At 41.3% G+C, this 16,124-nt stretch overlaps 1 protein-coding gene across 1 annotated transcript; it reads right to left on the bottom strand.

Annotated features, from left to right (window-relative positions):
• Positions 1-248: 248 nt before the first annotated feature.
• On the bottom strand, positions 249-5,631 carry LOC119362853 (solute carrier family 25 member 44-like). Its single transcript, XM_037628122.1, has 6 exons — positions 5,298-5,631; positions 2,667-3,048; positions 1,846-2,042; positions 1,616-1,757; positions 945-1,104; positions 249-862 (listed from the first exon to the last, which is right to left on the bottom strand). Exons 1-6 carry the CDS (start codon positions 5,384-5,386, stop codon positions 834-836), a joined length of 999 nt encoding a protein of 332 aa, XP_037484019.1. The 5' UTR covers positions 5,387-5,631; the 3' UTR covers positions 249-833.
• Between the last annotated feature and the right edge of the window lie 10,493 nt (positions 5,632-16,124).

Genomic DNA, 16,124 nt, shown 5'->3' with positions numbered 1-16,124 from the left:
GCAATGATAAACTAACAATATGTGTTCGACAGTTCAAATGATGCACTTCTGTTCTTTGCCTGATTATTGTATCAACTACATTGGAATATGTGTCACTTTCTTTCGCCAAAAAAAGAAGCTAAACCACAAAGTTTTTCACCCAAATTATAATCAACCCTAAGAATGAATGAACTAATGATTATGCTTTGGTATCTGGTCAAGGCCATAAATAGCGAATCAAAAATAATGGACAAGAATAACAAAAAATATACGAAGTAACAATGGTATTAGTCATGTAGGACAAATATTAAAGAAAGTATCTACCTCTCACTGTAGAATGTCGACACTCGACAAGGTATACATTGCAGCCTACCACCTCACTGATGATGCTAAATTGATTTGGACATGCCACATCTCATCCCAAGAAGTGAGCTACAAAAGTAATGCGAAATTGAAAATTCAAGTGGGGTAACTATGCCAATTAGATGGGAAGACACAAAACTATGTTTCCGGAATTTTTGCTGAACAACTACAAGGTGCTCAGTACCCAGATCCAGCCTCTGGCTCTCATCCTGAAACGAGCTCCCTTCAGCACTTACAGGGAAATTTTTGCTCAACAACTACAAGGCGCTCCAGTGCCCAGATCGATCCTCTGGCTCTCATCTGAAACGAGCACCCTTGCACTTGGAGGTATTTACAGGGTAGTTCCGTACAGAAACATGTCAGACTTTATAAGGGGACTTGCATCAAGAATTTCCAACCAGTGTTACATGCCAATCCCTGTACCAAAAGGAATTCACTAGATGGCCAAAACGGAAATGATGACCAGATAGGCGGAGCAGAAGCCAAAAGGTTCATTGCTCAGGTTTCACAGAAAGTCTTTCTGCAGGTTTAAGAGGAAAATTAGTTAATCAACCAGGCAGACAAAAGAGTGCAGGGATGATAATTTCAAGAACTGGGCTTACTTATTAGCTCATATGTGACAATCATTGATGTACCCCAAAGAGACATGTTAAGAAAGCGTGGTCCAAACCCTCGGTATAAACCTCTCCAACCTTCTTCTCGCAGTAGCAGCCTGGTAGTCTTCATGACGGATGGCCTTCCACTCCCGTAGTTGTCCATTACCTGAAATAACACATGTTAGCACCTGCCAAGTCACCAATGGAATTCTGACTAAAATCTGTCGTGACTTCGACCATGTGGATGACATTAATAAGCTGTGATAACATGTCCCAAGCAGTTCATACCATAACGGTAACAGCTTACAATTTTTATCCTCTAGTACTACCTAACTGTACCAACCAAAATGAGGACTGTTCAAGAAGTGAGCCCCCAGGTGCTCAGGTTCAAGTCCTTACGGACGTGAGTTTGGGTTATTATCATTATTTTTTAAAACGCTGTAGGGGTAACCCTTTACCACCTTCATTTAAAAAAAATGGGACTGTACACTGATCTGTTTATCCTAACATGGTATAAAAAGGCCACACCAAGAAGAAGTCGTGATAAAGGTGAACTCATTTCCCGATTGGAAATGATGCCCACCAAAGAAGCTGACAACAATCAATGTTCAACCATCCATTGGCCCTTCCAAACAGGAAAAAAAATGCATATCAAGAGAAAGGAAATAATAAATTACCTGAAGCCGGGTCTTGATGGTATCTATTGGTGTAGTGATAATCGATGAGCAAGCTCCAGCAATTGTTCCAGCTGTTGCTTGCACAGCAACAAGTTCTGTATGGGAGGGTTTCTTCTGCGTACCATTTCCATAGCCCAAGCTCCTAAATAGGGGTTGCAGGAATATAAATAAGATGTGGGAGTACAAACGTTCACAAAGGAAAAGGAAAATATTATGTAAAGCTAGCACACCTCCAGATAGCATGTTGAGCCCCACCATATGAACTCCACCAAAGGGCAGAAGCTGGTGATTGAGTTAAAAGGGTAATTCCAAAACCTCGGTAAAGGCCCCGGAGGCCTTCACTCCTGACAACCTTATTTATCACATCAAATGGGCCTCTATATGTTTGCATCCCTGGCAATCCCTGAACCATGAGTCTCTGACAAACCTGCGAGCACAAATACAAAAAGGTAACATGTAAATTAGACAATAAGAAAAGTGCAATGTACCACTCAGCAGAATGCTACTCCCTCCGTTCCAAATTATAAAATGGCCTAACTTCTCCCTGAATCGGATGTATATAGACACGTTTTAGTGTGTTTGTTCACTCATTTCAGTCCGTATGTAGTCCATATTGAAATATCCAAAACATCTTATAATTCAGAACGGAGGTAGTACTTACATGCTTCTTAAGAAGAATAAAAAAATTAGTGAACATAATTTAAATGGCAGGTTCTTTTTCAAACCATAATTTAAATGGCAGGTTGTTTTTCATACCATAATCCCTTAACTGTTAATATTTTTAGGTTAATGCCATAGCTAGATATGAACCAGTTTTCACTGTGGATATCTTCACTACAAAGTTTCACCAGCTAGAAGGCAGTGTTTCCATGGAATGAATAATCATGTTCACAGATACATGGATGAGATCAGCATTATCATGTTTCCATTTTTCGAACCAAAGGCAAAAATATAGCACAAAAACAACTTTGTTACTCGTTATGGCATTAACCTCAAAATATTAACTGTTAAGAGGTCAGAGACATGGAAAACAAATAGAAAGGATGCTCACCACATCTAGGGGTACAGAATATGAACTTGAAAAGGTACTTGACACTAAGCCTGCTACACCATTAGCAACAGCAATCCTTGATGCCTCGGACATATCGAAATGCTCAGAGTATTTAAATGCCATTTCTTTGGAGATCTCTAGTGAAGTTAGAGCCAAGATTCGTCCAGGCAGAGCTCCAACTGCACTGGTGCCAAATCCTCTGAAAACACCAGGGATGCCATCACTCCTCAATATCTTTCTAAAAACGACAAAGCCAGACATATGTGAAAGTCCTCCTTCGGCAACCTGCATTCTAGTCTTCACAACAGCTGTTGGGTGCAGAACACCTTGCTGGGCCGTAAATAGGATTGCTCCAATGACATGAAACTTTGTCTTGTCCAACCTGCAGTGTTATACAAAAGGTCAGCTATTTTGATCACAAGAATACGTACTCGCAAGTTGGTGATGTACCTAACCCCACATGTATAATTACACGGAATTACCAGTTACAGTTATAATCCTTTCAAGATAACATCCCATGTTATCAGAATCACGATTCTGTGGTGTGATTCTACAATCTACGATTTTATGACTACTAGTTATGGTCGTATGATTTGCTACCTTACCACAGAGGACCTATCCAGTTCCTTATGACATCTGATTCTGAAAGGCTTATAAAGAAGAATCGATACAATAAGCACAACCACTGCTCTTCTCAGAACAATGGTATAAAATAAAGTGGTAGAAGAGGAATATAGCAGCTTGAGAAGAAGGTTAGGTTTATGTGGGTAAATCCTAGTTTGCAGCACACTATACCAAATGCCCAAACAGGAAGTTTCTGTTCCCCAACCCCTGCAATGCCTGATATATGGGATAGTAATAACTGTGCACATTTCAAAACCAAGCCGAAACCATGTCAGGAAAAGCCAAACCGAGCCTGAATTTCTGGTTAATACGGTTTTTGGTTTACAGTACGGTACATAATCTAAAAACAAACGGAGCTTGGTTTTTTGGTATAGAACTGAAATTACCAATTAGATGCTCAGCCCAACCCACCACACCACTTCAGTCTTTACCAGCACAGCCCACAACTACGGAACACCAACCACCACATGGCCTCACGTAGAAGTTAGCCTCATGTCCACACCACACGCACCATACAGGACCCTAGCGAGCGACTACAGGCCGGAGCAGCCATGCACAACAGCCGGCGGCACGCAAGCCACCCACACAGCCTCGTTGAGCCGCTCCTCCGACGCCACACCTCTGAGTCTCCGACGGGTGACCTGGGTGCTCGCCATGGTTTTTGAGTCGCGACTCATGCAAGTCGCTCTGGGGCAGCGACTCGGAAGAAGTCGAGCCTGCTTTGAGACTAGTCACGACTCAGAGTCGCGAGTCGACACTAAGCTGAGTCGACCATATTTTTGCGACTCATAGACTAGTCGAGCGACTCGAAATCAATGGTGCTCGCTGCCTCTCCTCCCCAGCTCCGGCACTCTGGACCCCTTGCTGCCTCCCTTTCCACCGGCACCATGCTAGGGGAGGGGGAGCAGGGGCCCTGGCCCAGGCCAACATGCAATTTTTCCCATTACATCAGTGCTTACTTGCTGCTAATATGCGAGGATGATTTGGTTGGCTTTGGCCCTCCCCAACACGATTTAACATCACTTGCCCCACCCCCACCCCCACCCCCCAAAATAATTTTTCCTGGGTATGCCACTGGATGTAGGTGCTTTTTCCGTGCTGATCCCTGCCACTTTCACTGATGTGATAAGAATGCAGTGCTTAGGGACTAGAGGCACCAAAGCAGGACTTCTATTCTTTTTGATGCGCTGATCCCTGCCGCTTTCACTGAAAATTAGCATGGCTAGAGTAACAATTATACTTGTGTTCTGCTGTGATTATTCGGCTGTGTAGTTGTAATGCAGATTTCCTAATTAATGGATAAGTACTAAAGATTGTCTTCATGACTTCACATTGTTCAAAGTTGAAACATAACTAAAAAGTTGTTGCCTCATTTTCAAATTCGCGTCAACTTTGGTTGATTTGGTATATACCGAAACCATACCAAGATAATTTGGTATATACCGAAACCAAACCATATATTGATTTCATACCATATTTACTGAAGTATCAATAGCGTATATACCAAAAGTCGTGCTTGAAAGCTACTTTATGCATACAGACAGAAAAAGTGTAAGCGCTAAATTAGATGCATTCTGAACTTATACTACATTACAGGTTGAACAAGCAGCCCATTTCTATTTGTTAAACGTGCTATTTCCTTTCAGAAATTGGTGGAAGCCGCAGCCAAGTTGGCGTTCCCTACAACTAAGTTTCAGCGTGGGGACAGGTCCAAATTTCTGTTGTGGTTCAAGCTGGCTGCGCTCACCGCATAACTGCTCCCACAACCCAGAACAAAAGCGAATCGACTTCCTTTCAACCACTACGACCAGAACGAATCCTCGATTTCCCAGACTAAACCCAAATCTCGCACCGCATCAAGAAAAATTAACCATAAACAAAGGCAAGGCGCTGCGCATAGACTGCCAAAGATATTACATTTTCCGAAGGAACTGGGGCTAAACTAGCTAGCATACGAGTGAACAGAATCATGAATGAATACAAGAAGAACTAAGAAAGGGCGGCTACCTCTCCCAGTTGATGCTCGCCTCCGAGAGCGCGAGCCCGGTCGTGGAAGCCGCGGAAGTGTCCGCCGCCGCCGCCGCCGCCGCCGCCATCGGCCACCACACGCGCGGAAGAGGAGCTGACTGGAGGAGAGAAGGCAAAGGAAAGGGGATCCGCAGCAGGCACGGGAGAAGGGAGGGGCTCGGTGGTCCTGCGCGGTAGGTCGACCGTGGTGCGCTCTGCTGCTTGCTCTTCCGGTCGGATTTTATGGCGGATATTCGCACGGGGGAAAGAAGGCGGGGGAGGGAGAACGGGATGGCGGCGCAAAAATTTTATTCGAGGGAAAATAGGGTTCGGGGACGAGTCATCTGGGCAGCTGGGGGTTGGAAGTTTCCAGCGTCTGGTCGGCACACCACGTGTAGCGCGGAGGTGAATCCTCGAGGCAAGTCAAGGATCTGGTGCTCTGGTCTCACCCGATCTTCATGGAAGCTTGGAGTAAACCATTCATTGAGGTCACTGATCCGATGATCGTTGAAGGAATGACTCACTCACGACGAGGGTGTTATTTTTGCGCAACTCGGTGGCTTCTCACATGTGGTGATGAAAGTGGGCTCTCTAGGTCGTTAAACTCTGGTCTTCACGCAACAAATCTCTTTTTGTTTCTCGAATACGCAACGTGCGAGCGTGTGTATCCTTTATTGGAGAAGCGCAACGACTCTTTTAGATGCACTTGAAATAAATTTGCCAAGTTTTGTTGCATTTTTTGTTAGACATGTCCTAAGGGATGTTGATAGTTTGGCGGACCCCTGTGACAAGTATGTGTGTTTCTTGTTGGTTTTTGAATGTTGCCTCGAGGAATGCCCAAGTTTTATTGTTTTTTTAACGGAAAGACCTTTATGACTAGCTTTATTAAAATTTAAATAATGCTTACATCATTCGCTAAAACCTTTAATAGAAAAACAGGCGGTGTTTCCACCCAGAGAGTAGGGTTGTTAGCACTACCATAATGAGCTAGCTCATGTGCAATTAGACTCTCTATTACAATGTTCTATAACAACCTTCCCGAACTTTCTCATCAACTCTCGACAATCTTGAATGATAGGGGCCTCCACCATTGAGTATCCTTCATTATTTTGCAATGCTTCCACCACTATCAGATTGTCCATATGTACTAGGAGATTGTTGCATCCAGTACCTTGTGCTAATTTAAGCCCTTCCAACAGCGCCGCCACTTCCGCTGAAACCACATTCAGAACGTGGTCAAGTCGAGCCGTAGCAGCTCTGATAAAGCCTCCTCGATTGTCGCGTAGCACAGCACCACAAGCTCATGTGCTCCTGTGAAATCATCATCTGAAAAGGACGCATTAACATTCAAAATTTGTTGTCCGACTAGACCAGGAACCCATCTATTTCATGCGTGGAACTTGGGTCATCTTCCTTTTTGCTCGTACAAAGTTTAGTGCTAAGGCGTATATTGCTGGAGAAGTACGTTTAGGAGTTTGAACTTGTTCACCACGGACCAGTTGTCTGCGTTGCCACCAGATATACCAACATGGCGTTGCAAACAGCTCTGGTACTTTAATGGTGTCCAAATATAGTCGCTGGGCAGATTGGTCACATAGTAGGAAATCAATCACAACTGATCCAGCTCAATCCACTAGCGAAGCATCGGCCACTTCCTTTGCTAATCCAAGAGCCTTCCATATTAGCCTTGCACAGGGACATCTAAAAAGGGCATGCATAATATTTTTTGCACCCACTGAGCAAATGGGGCACTGGGAATTACTGCCAATGTGGCGATTTGCAAGAATGCATAGACATGGAATAGCGTTGTGCAAACACCGTCGTAGAATTTTTTTAATCTTCCCAGGTAGCTTGAGACTTCATAGTTTTTTTCCAAACCGGGTGTGTAGATAATCCGCCATACTGAATAACACCGGGATCAGATACATAATACTCTTCCCACTGTTTGTAATATGTCGATCGAACCATAAAGACGTCGTTCTTCGTTAAGTGCCATGCTATATAATCTTCTGTCTCCTAATGATGAATAGGTATTTGGAGAATGCGGTCAACATCTATAGGCCAGAAGTGTTGAATAATTAGGCATTTTCCCATTTAGTTTAATCCAGAAAAATAGTGGATAAAACATGAATAGCAATATAGTGGTGAAACTAGAAACTAGCAACAATTCGTTGAGACTAGTCATGCAATCAGAATTATGAGTAAAATGCATCATATCCATGTCAATCGCTACTAGCAATATACCAAATGCTAGCCCTAACAGTGAGGATAAGATGGCATATGTCGCAGTAGCAGGAGGTGCAGATGTCCCGATCGTCATGTCGCTGAAGAGGTCGTTGACGTCGGGAAGAAGTCCTCGTTGGGGAACTCGTCGTCGGTGATGCCGCCGTTCACAACCACGATGAACAAGAATCCAGCAGTCGCGCAAGGATGCTTCCCAGACACCTTATCACCCCTCTCCCGTACCAGATCACAAGAGGCGGGGTTTCGGAGGCCTGCTATCTCACTCTCCGGTGCACGTCGGGAAGCGAGATGGGAAATAAGTAGGCGGTGCAATGCTCTGGAACAATGCGAGGAGTTGTATCTCGTTGGGAAGAGGAGCGACCTCTTCTAGGAGTAACAATATGAAACTGAAATGGACGCACTAATTCTCATTAAGGAGAGGAGAAACAAACGCACTAAAATCCTATTAAGTGGCCAGTTTCATCTCCCATTAGTAGGCAAATCGTTTCAAGTTCTTGCATGGCAAAATATGCTAGCACGCACGGTATGAAGAAACCAATGTCCTAATGAAGAAACGAAACCAAAACCAAAATATTGATGTCATTAATGAGGAGATGAATGTCACCATTCACCACCAATCGGTTTCATTTTCCACTAGCGCAAATCTTTTAGCTTCTTTCTTGTCATGCATGAACGTGCCACATGGGCCTATGGGATTTTCCTAGAAATTATTGGACATAACAGATGGTCTAAATCCCAATAATTCTAACAATCCCCACCAGATCCCAGAGGCACATCACGTTTGCATATGGTTCCAAAACATTGTTTATATACTGGTATTTCGATGGAGATTGTTAAGTTGAACTTCCAGCTAGAAATCCATGCTACACTCATTCACAATTTGAACAGTGGACTACACCTTGAACTGCAAGTTTTGTGCAAACAAGTTTCACATCAAATACTTGACCGATACTAGACCGCTGAAAAACTTTCCCGCGGGTAGGAGCATATACGTCATACTCCGGGGCCTCTTCATGAGTTTATTAGAGAGCACCCAACTCTCACAGACTGCGACATTTAATAGTATAACTCATATAGGTGTGTTATTTCTAGATGTTTTGTAGGACAACATCTTTGCCTACCCAAGCCATTGAGAACACATTAAGATAAATATCAGCCTACCATACAGATTAGGAGAGAATTGCATCATAATGGAGTAGATCTTTATAAAATAAATACTCCTCTTGGTTATCCAAAAGCTTGTCTCGCCAATTCTAATTCACGGGATCTCCGCTCACAAAGAATGGGTTACCACCATGAACAACTTATATAGTGGGTCTCAATACCATCTCCTTCAATGCATGATGTCTACTACGCAACTTTATTCTTGTAGACTCGTGTTGGGCCTCCAAGCGCGGAGTTTTCTAGGACAGTAGAAATTTTCCCTCAAGTGGATGACCTAAGGTTTATCAATCCGTGGGAGGCATAGGATGAAGATGGTCTTGTTGGGGAATGTAGTATTTCAAAAAAAAAATCCTACGGTCACGCAAGATCTATCTATGTGATGTATAGAAACGAGAGGGAGAGTGTTTCCACGTACCCTGGTAGACCGAAAGCGGAAGCGTTTAGTAACGCGGTTGATGTAGTCGAACGTCTTCGCGATCCAACCGATCCAAGTACCGAACGTACGACACCTCCGCGTTCAGCACACGTTCAGCTTGATGACGTCCCTCGTGCTCTTGATCCAGCTGAGGACGAGGGTGAGTTCCGTCAGCACGACGGAGTGGTGACGGTGATGATGATATTACCGACGCAGGGCTTCGCCTAAGCACTACGATGGTATGATCGAGGTGTGTAACTGTGGAAGGGGGCACTGCACACGGTTAGGAGAAATGTGTGTGCTCTAGGGTGCCCCCCTGCCCCCGTATATAAAGGAGGGAGGAGGATGAGGTCGTCCCTAGAGGGGGCGTGCCAAAGGGGGGAGTCCTACTTGGACTCCCGGTCCAAGTAGGATTCGCCCCCCCCCCCCCCTCCTTTCCTATTCCAACTAGGGGAAGGAGGGAAGGGGGAAGAGGGGAGAAGGAAGGAGGGGGGTGCCGCCCCCTCCTAGTCCAATTCGGGCCAGCCCATGGGAGGGCGCACGGCCACCCCTTGAGGCCCTTCTTCCTTTCCCCTAAAGCCCATTAAGGTCCATTACTCTCCTCAGGGGTTCTGGTAACCTCTCAGTACTCCAGAAAATGCCTGAACTCATCTGAAACCTTTCCGGTGTCTAAACATAGCCTTCCAATATATCAATATTTATGTCTTGACCATTTCAAGACTCCTCGTCACGTCTGTGATCTCATCCGGGACTTCGAACAAACTTCAGTCATCAAAACACATAACTCATAATACAAATCGCCATCGAACCTTAAGCGTGCGGATCCTACAGGTTCGAGAACTATGTAGACATGATCGAGACACATCTTTGATCAATAACCAATAGCGGAACCTGGATGCTCATATTGGCTCCTGCATATTCTACGAAGATCTTTATCGATCAAACCGCATCACAACATAGGTTGTTCCCTTTGTCATCGGTATGTTACTTGCCCGAGATTCGATCGTCGGTATCATCATACCTATTTCAATCTAGTTACCAGCAAGTCTCTTTACTCGTTCTGTAATGCTTCATCCCGCAACAAAATTATTAGTCACATTGCTTGCAAGGCTTATAGTGATGAGCATTACCGAGAGGGCCCAGAGATACCTCTCTGAAACACGGAGTGACAAATCCTAATATCGATTTATGCCAATGCAACAAACACCTTCGGAGACACCTGTAGAGCATCTCTATAATCACCCATTTAAGTTGTGATGTTTGATAGCACACAAGGTGTTCCTCCGATATTCGGGAGTTGCATAATCTCATAGTCTGGGGAACATGTATAAGTTATGAAGAAAGCAGTAGCAATGAAACTGTAATGATCATAATGCTAAGCTAACGGATGGGTCATGTCCATCACATCATTCCCCTAATGATGTGATCCCGTTCATCAAATGACAACACATGTCTATGGTTAGGAAACATAACCATCTTTGATTAACGAGCTACTCAAGTAGAGGCATACTAGGGACATTTTGTTTTGTCTATATATTCACACATGTACTAAGTTACCGGTTAATACAATTCTAGCATGAATAATAAACATTTGTCATGATATAAGGAAATCTCAATAACAACTTTATTATTGCCTCTAGGGCATATTTCCTTCAGGTCTCTCTCAAACAACCCTGCAACCAAATACAAGAAATCTTTTGTGTCCCCAACACACCCAATACAATCGAAAATTGTATAGGTGCACTAGTTCACGAAGAGATGGTGATAAAAGTGTAATATGGATGGTAGAGATATATTTTTATAATCTGAATAAATAAAACAACAAGTAGCAATTGATAAAACGGAGTACAAATGGTATTACAATGCTTGAAAACAAGGCCTAGGGTTCGTACTTACGCTAGTGCAATCTCTCAACAGTGCTAATATAATTGGATCATATAACCATCCCTCATGTGCGATGAAGAATCACTCCAAAGTTCTTATCTAGCGGAGAACAAAAGAAGAAATTGTTTGTAGGGTACATAACCACCCCAAAGCTATTCTTTTCAATCGATCTATCCAAGATTTTGTACTAAAATAACACCAAAGCAAATTCAGATTCATAATACTCAATCCAACACAAAGAACCTCAAGGAGTGCCCAAAGATTTATACCAGAGAAACAAAGACAAGAACGTGCATCAACCCCTATGCATAGATTACCCCGATGTCACCTTGGAAATCCGCGAGTTGAGTGCCAAAACATATATCAAGTGAATCAAAATAATACCCCATTGTAACCACGGGTATTCATATGCAAGACACATATCAAGTGCTCTCAAATCCATAAAAGTATTCAATTCAATAACAACGAAATCTCAAAGGGAAAACTCAATTCATCACAACAAGATAGAGAGGGGAAAACACCATATGATCCAACTATATTAACAAAGCCCGCGATACATCAAGATCGTGACATCTCAAGAACATGAGAGAGAGAGAGAGATTAAACACATGGCTACTCGTACAAACCCTCAGCCTCGAGGGTGGACTACTCCCTCCTCATCATGGTGGCCACCGAGATGATGAAGATGGCCACCGGTGATGATTTCCCCCTCCGGCACAGTGCCGGAGAAGGGCTCTAGATTGGATTCCTGGTTCTAGAACTGACGGCGACTGGAACAAAATTTCGTCGACTCCCCTGGGGTTTTTGGAATATTTGGGCATTTATAGAGCGAAGAGGCAGTGCGGGAGGCCACCGTGGTGGGCACAACCCACCTGGGTGCGCCTGGGCCCCCAGGCGTGCCCTAGTGGGTTGTGCCCCCCTCGGGGCAATCCCCAGGTGCTTCTCTGACCCACTGGATGTCTTCTGGTCCAAAAAAATCTCCAAAAAGTTTTGTTGTATTTGGACTCCGTTTGATATTGATTTTCTGTGATGTAAAAAACATGCAAAAAACAGCAACTGGCACTGGGCACTATGTCAATAGGTTAGTCCCAAAAAAATGATATAAAGTTGCTATAAAATGATTGTAAGACATCTAAGAATGATAATATAATAGCATGGAACAATAAAAAATTATAGATAAGTTGGAGACTTATCAGCATCCCCAAGCTTAATTCCTGCTCGTCCTCGAGTAGGTAAATGATAAAACAGAATTTTTGATGTGGAATGCTGCCTAACATGTTCATCACATATTCTTTTCTTTGTAGCATGGACATTTGGACTTTTATATGGTTCAAAGCAATAGTCTAGTTTTGACATGAAGACTTTAATACTCAAGCATATCAACAAGCAACCATGTCTTTCAAAATATCAACGCTGAAGCAAGTTATCCCTAGCCCATTATGCTCAATCATTGATCCATTCATGAAACACACTTGAATACTAGCTATACCCAATGCTCAAGTACGATCATAGTGCCCCTTAGATGGTGCTTTATAAGAGAAGATGGATACTCAAGTAAAAAATAAAAATTGCATAAAGTAAAAGAAAGGCCCTTCGCGGAGGGAAGTAGGGATTTGTAGAGGTGCCAGAGCTGAAAGCAAATATTGAGAGATAAAAACATTTTGGGAGGCATACTTTTCCCACCAACGAAAACGATTTAGAGTTTCAACACTTTCCATGCTAAATATATCCTAGGCGGTTCCCAAACAGAAAATGAAGTTTATTCTTTTTTCCACCATACTTTCACTTTCCATGGCTAACCGTATCCACGGATGTCCTCCATACCAACACTTTCCAAGGAATTTATTATTTGATAACATAAAGTAAATTCATTTTTTATTTCCGGATTGGGCACCCCTAATACCTTTGTTGTACTCTTGTGCAATGACAAGTGAATAAACACTCATCGTGAGAATAACACATCTAGCATGGAAAATATCGGCCACCCCTCACCGCCTCGCGAGCGGTACGAGCACACAAAATATAAATTTATTTTGAAAATTAGAGATGGCACATACAAATTTGCTTAGAATGGCACGAAAATACTGCATATAGGTAGTGATCATACTTAGTGCAAATGAATTCTAGCAAAAAGATTGAGAAGCATCCAACCAAGAAATGAAAAATCTCATAAGCGAGCATTAAGCATAACTAACACCGAATAATGCACCACAAGTAGGATGTAATTTCATTGCCTAACTATTGACTTTCGTGCTTGCATAAGGAATCACAAACCTTAACACTAATATTCTTACTAAGCATAATTACTCATCAACATGACTCACATATCATATCGTCATATCTCAAAACCATTACAAAGAACCAAGTTTATTTTGTCCAATGATCTTCATGAAAGTTTTTATTATATCCTCCTTAGATATCTATCACTTTGGGACTAATTTCATATGTTGCTTTTTATAAGCTCAAACTAATATAAGTGAAGAACATGAGCATACAAATTTTCTTCTCTCAAAATAATATAAGTGAAGCATGAGAGAAAATGACAAACTACTCCAAGAAGATATAAGTGAAGTTCAAGCAAGTAGTTAAGTAAATAGATAGCTATGTGAGGACTCTTCTCTTATTTAAAACTTTCAGATCTAAGTATTTTATTAAAACAGCAAGCACAACAAATAAAATGGCATTCCAACAATAGCACACATCATGTGAAGAAGCAAAAATTTAGGATCAACCCGATACTAACCGATAATTGTTGATGAAGAAAGGTGGGATGCCTACCGGGGCATCCCCAAGCTTAGATGCTTGAGACTTCTTGAAATATTATCTTGGGATGCCTTTGGCATCCCCAAGCTTGAGCTTTTGTGCCTTCTTAATTCTTTTTATATCACGGTTTCCCTAAATCTGAAAAACTTCATCCACACAAAACTCAACAAGAACTCGTGAGATAAGTTAGTATAAATCAATGCAAAAACTTTATCATTATTTACAGTAGCAAATCACTAAAATTATTGTTCAACATTGCATGCTAAATGCCTTTGCATATTTAATAGTCCTATCCTCAAATAGAATCATTAAACAAGCAAACATATACAAACAATCCAACCATAACATCAATCTGCCAAAACAGTACAGTCTGTAAAGACTGCAATAGGATCCATACTTATTCAACTTAAAAAATTCTGAAAATTTAACACACTTCAGAACATTTATCAGATCTTATTGTGCAAAAAATTCAAAATTTATCACATTCTTACTTTTCTCGGGGATTTTTGTAACAACGACAAACTTTGTGTTTTGAAACGGCAACTCATATACTTGCAAAATAAGCATGGTAAAGGCTATCCTTGCCACTTTTATTGAAAATAAAGATGCAAGACATTATTATAATTAACAGTAAGAAAATCCTAACAAAGTAAAATGATGCTCCAAGTAAAACTCATATCATGTGACGAATGAAAACATAGCTCCAAGTGAGGTTACCGATAATGTTGAAGACGAAAGAGGGAATGCTTTTCGGGGCATCCCCAAGCTTATCTTGGGGTGCCTTGGGAATACCCAAGCTTAGGGTCTTCTCAGTCCTTATTCTCCTCATATCGACATCTCACCCAAAACTTGAAACTTCAATCACACAAAACTTAACGAAACTTTGTGAGATAGGTTAGTGTGATAAAGAGCAAACCATTCACTTTGGTACTATCAAAGACAAGATTCATAATTGTTCTCACACAATGCCTACTGTACCATATCATTTCCACAATTTATATTGAGCAATATAAGCCATAGAAACTAGGAAACAAGCAAACTATGCATTGAAAACACAATCTATCAAAAAACAGAACAGTCTGAAGTAATCTGTACTCCAACCATACTTCTTCTACTCCAAAAATTCTGAAAAATTAGTACAACGTAGGGAAATTGTCTATCTATCACCTGTGAAAAAATCAGATCAAAAGCACGTTCCAGTGAATTTTAGAAATTTCTGGAATGGGCACAAAAGTTTCTATTTTTGCACAGATTCAAGTCAACTATTATCCACACTATCCCAAAGGCTTTACTTTGCACTTTATTGAAACAAAAGCAATAAAACATGATTACTAAAGTAGCATAATAATGTGAACACATAAAAATAGTAGATAAAAGTGTTGGGTTGTCTCCCAACAAGCGCTTTTCTTTAATGCCTTTTTAGCTAGGCATGATGATTTCAATGATGCTCACATAAAAGATAAGAGTGGAAACATAACAAGAGCATCATAAAACACACGGAAAGCACATTTAAGCCTAACCCACTTTCTATGCATAGGGATTTTGTGAGAGAATAATTTATGGGAGCAAGAATCAACTAGCATAGGAAGGCAAAGCAAACATAACTTCAAGATTTTCAACACATAGAGAGGAAATGTGATATTATTGCAATTCCTACAAGCATATGTTCCTCCCTCATAATAATTTTCAGTAGCATCATGAATGAATTCGACAATATAACTATCATGTAAAACATTCTTTTAATGGCACAAAAGCATAGAAAATTTATTACTCTCCACATAAGCAAATTTCTTCTCATCAACAGTAGTGGGAGCAAACTCGACAATATAACTATCATGACAGTGAAAATTAAAATCATGATGACAAGTTCCATGGTTATCATTATTCTTTATAGCATACATGTCATCACCATAATCATCATAGATAGAAACTTTGTTATCATAGTCAATGAAGCCTCATCCAAAATGGTGGATTCATCACTAAATAAAGTCATGACCTCTCCAAATCCACTTTCATCATTATAATCATCATAAATAGGAGGCATGCAATCATTATAACAAATTTGCACATCAAATCTTGGGGGACTAAAAATATCATCTTCATCAAACATAGCATCCCCAAGCTTATGGATTTGCATATCATTAGCATCATGGATATTCAAAGAATTCATACAAGCAACATTGCAATCATGCTCATCATGTATACCAAACATTCTATTGAGTTCTTCTTCTATCAATTGAGCACAAATTTCCTTTCCATCACTTCCATGAAATACATTATAAAGATGAATAATATGATGCAACTTCGATTCCATTTTTTGTAGTTTTCTTTTTATAAACCAAACAAGTGATAAAACA

Source organism: Triticum dicoccoides, chromosome 2B, assembly GCF_002162155.2.
Source record: "Triticum dicoccoides isolate Atlit2015 ecotype Zavitan chromosome 2B, WEW_v2.0, whole genome shotgun sequence".
Lineage (NCBI taxonomy): Eukaryota > Viridiplantae > Streptophyta > Magnoliopsida > Poales > Poaceae > Triticum > Triticum dicoccoides.
Note: the sequence above shows the minus strand (reverse complement) of the source record. Positions and strands in the feature narration are given on the sequence as shown.

Excerpts from the sequence above, each read along its gene's own strand:
- LOC119362853 (XM_037628122.1), bottom strand. The coding sequence starts at position 5,386 with ATGGCGGCGGCGGCGGCGGCGGCGGCGGACACTTCCGCGGCTTCCACG. Across the intron at positions 1,105-1,615 it reads CCATCAAGACCCGGCTTCAG|GTAATGGACAACTACGGGAG; the intron begins GTAATTTATTAT and ends GTGTTATTTCAG. Across the intron at positions 863-944 it reads TGTCACATATGAGCTAATAA|AAAGACTTTCTGTGAAACCT; the intron begins GTAAGCCCAGTT and ends TTAAACCTGCAG.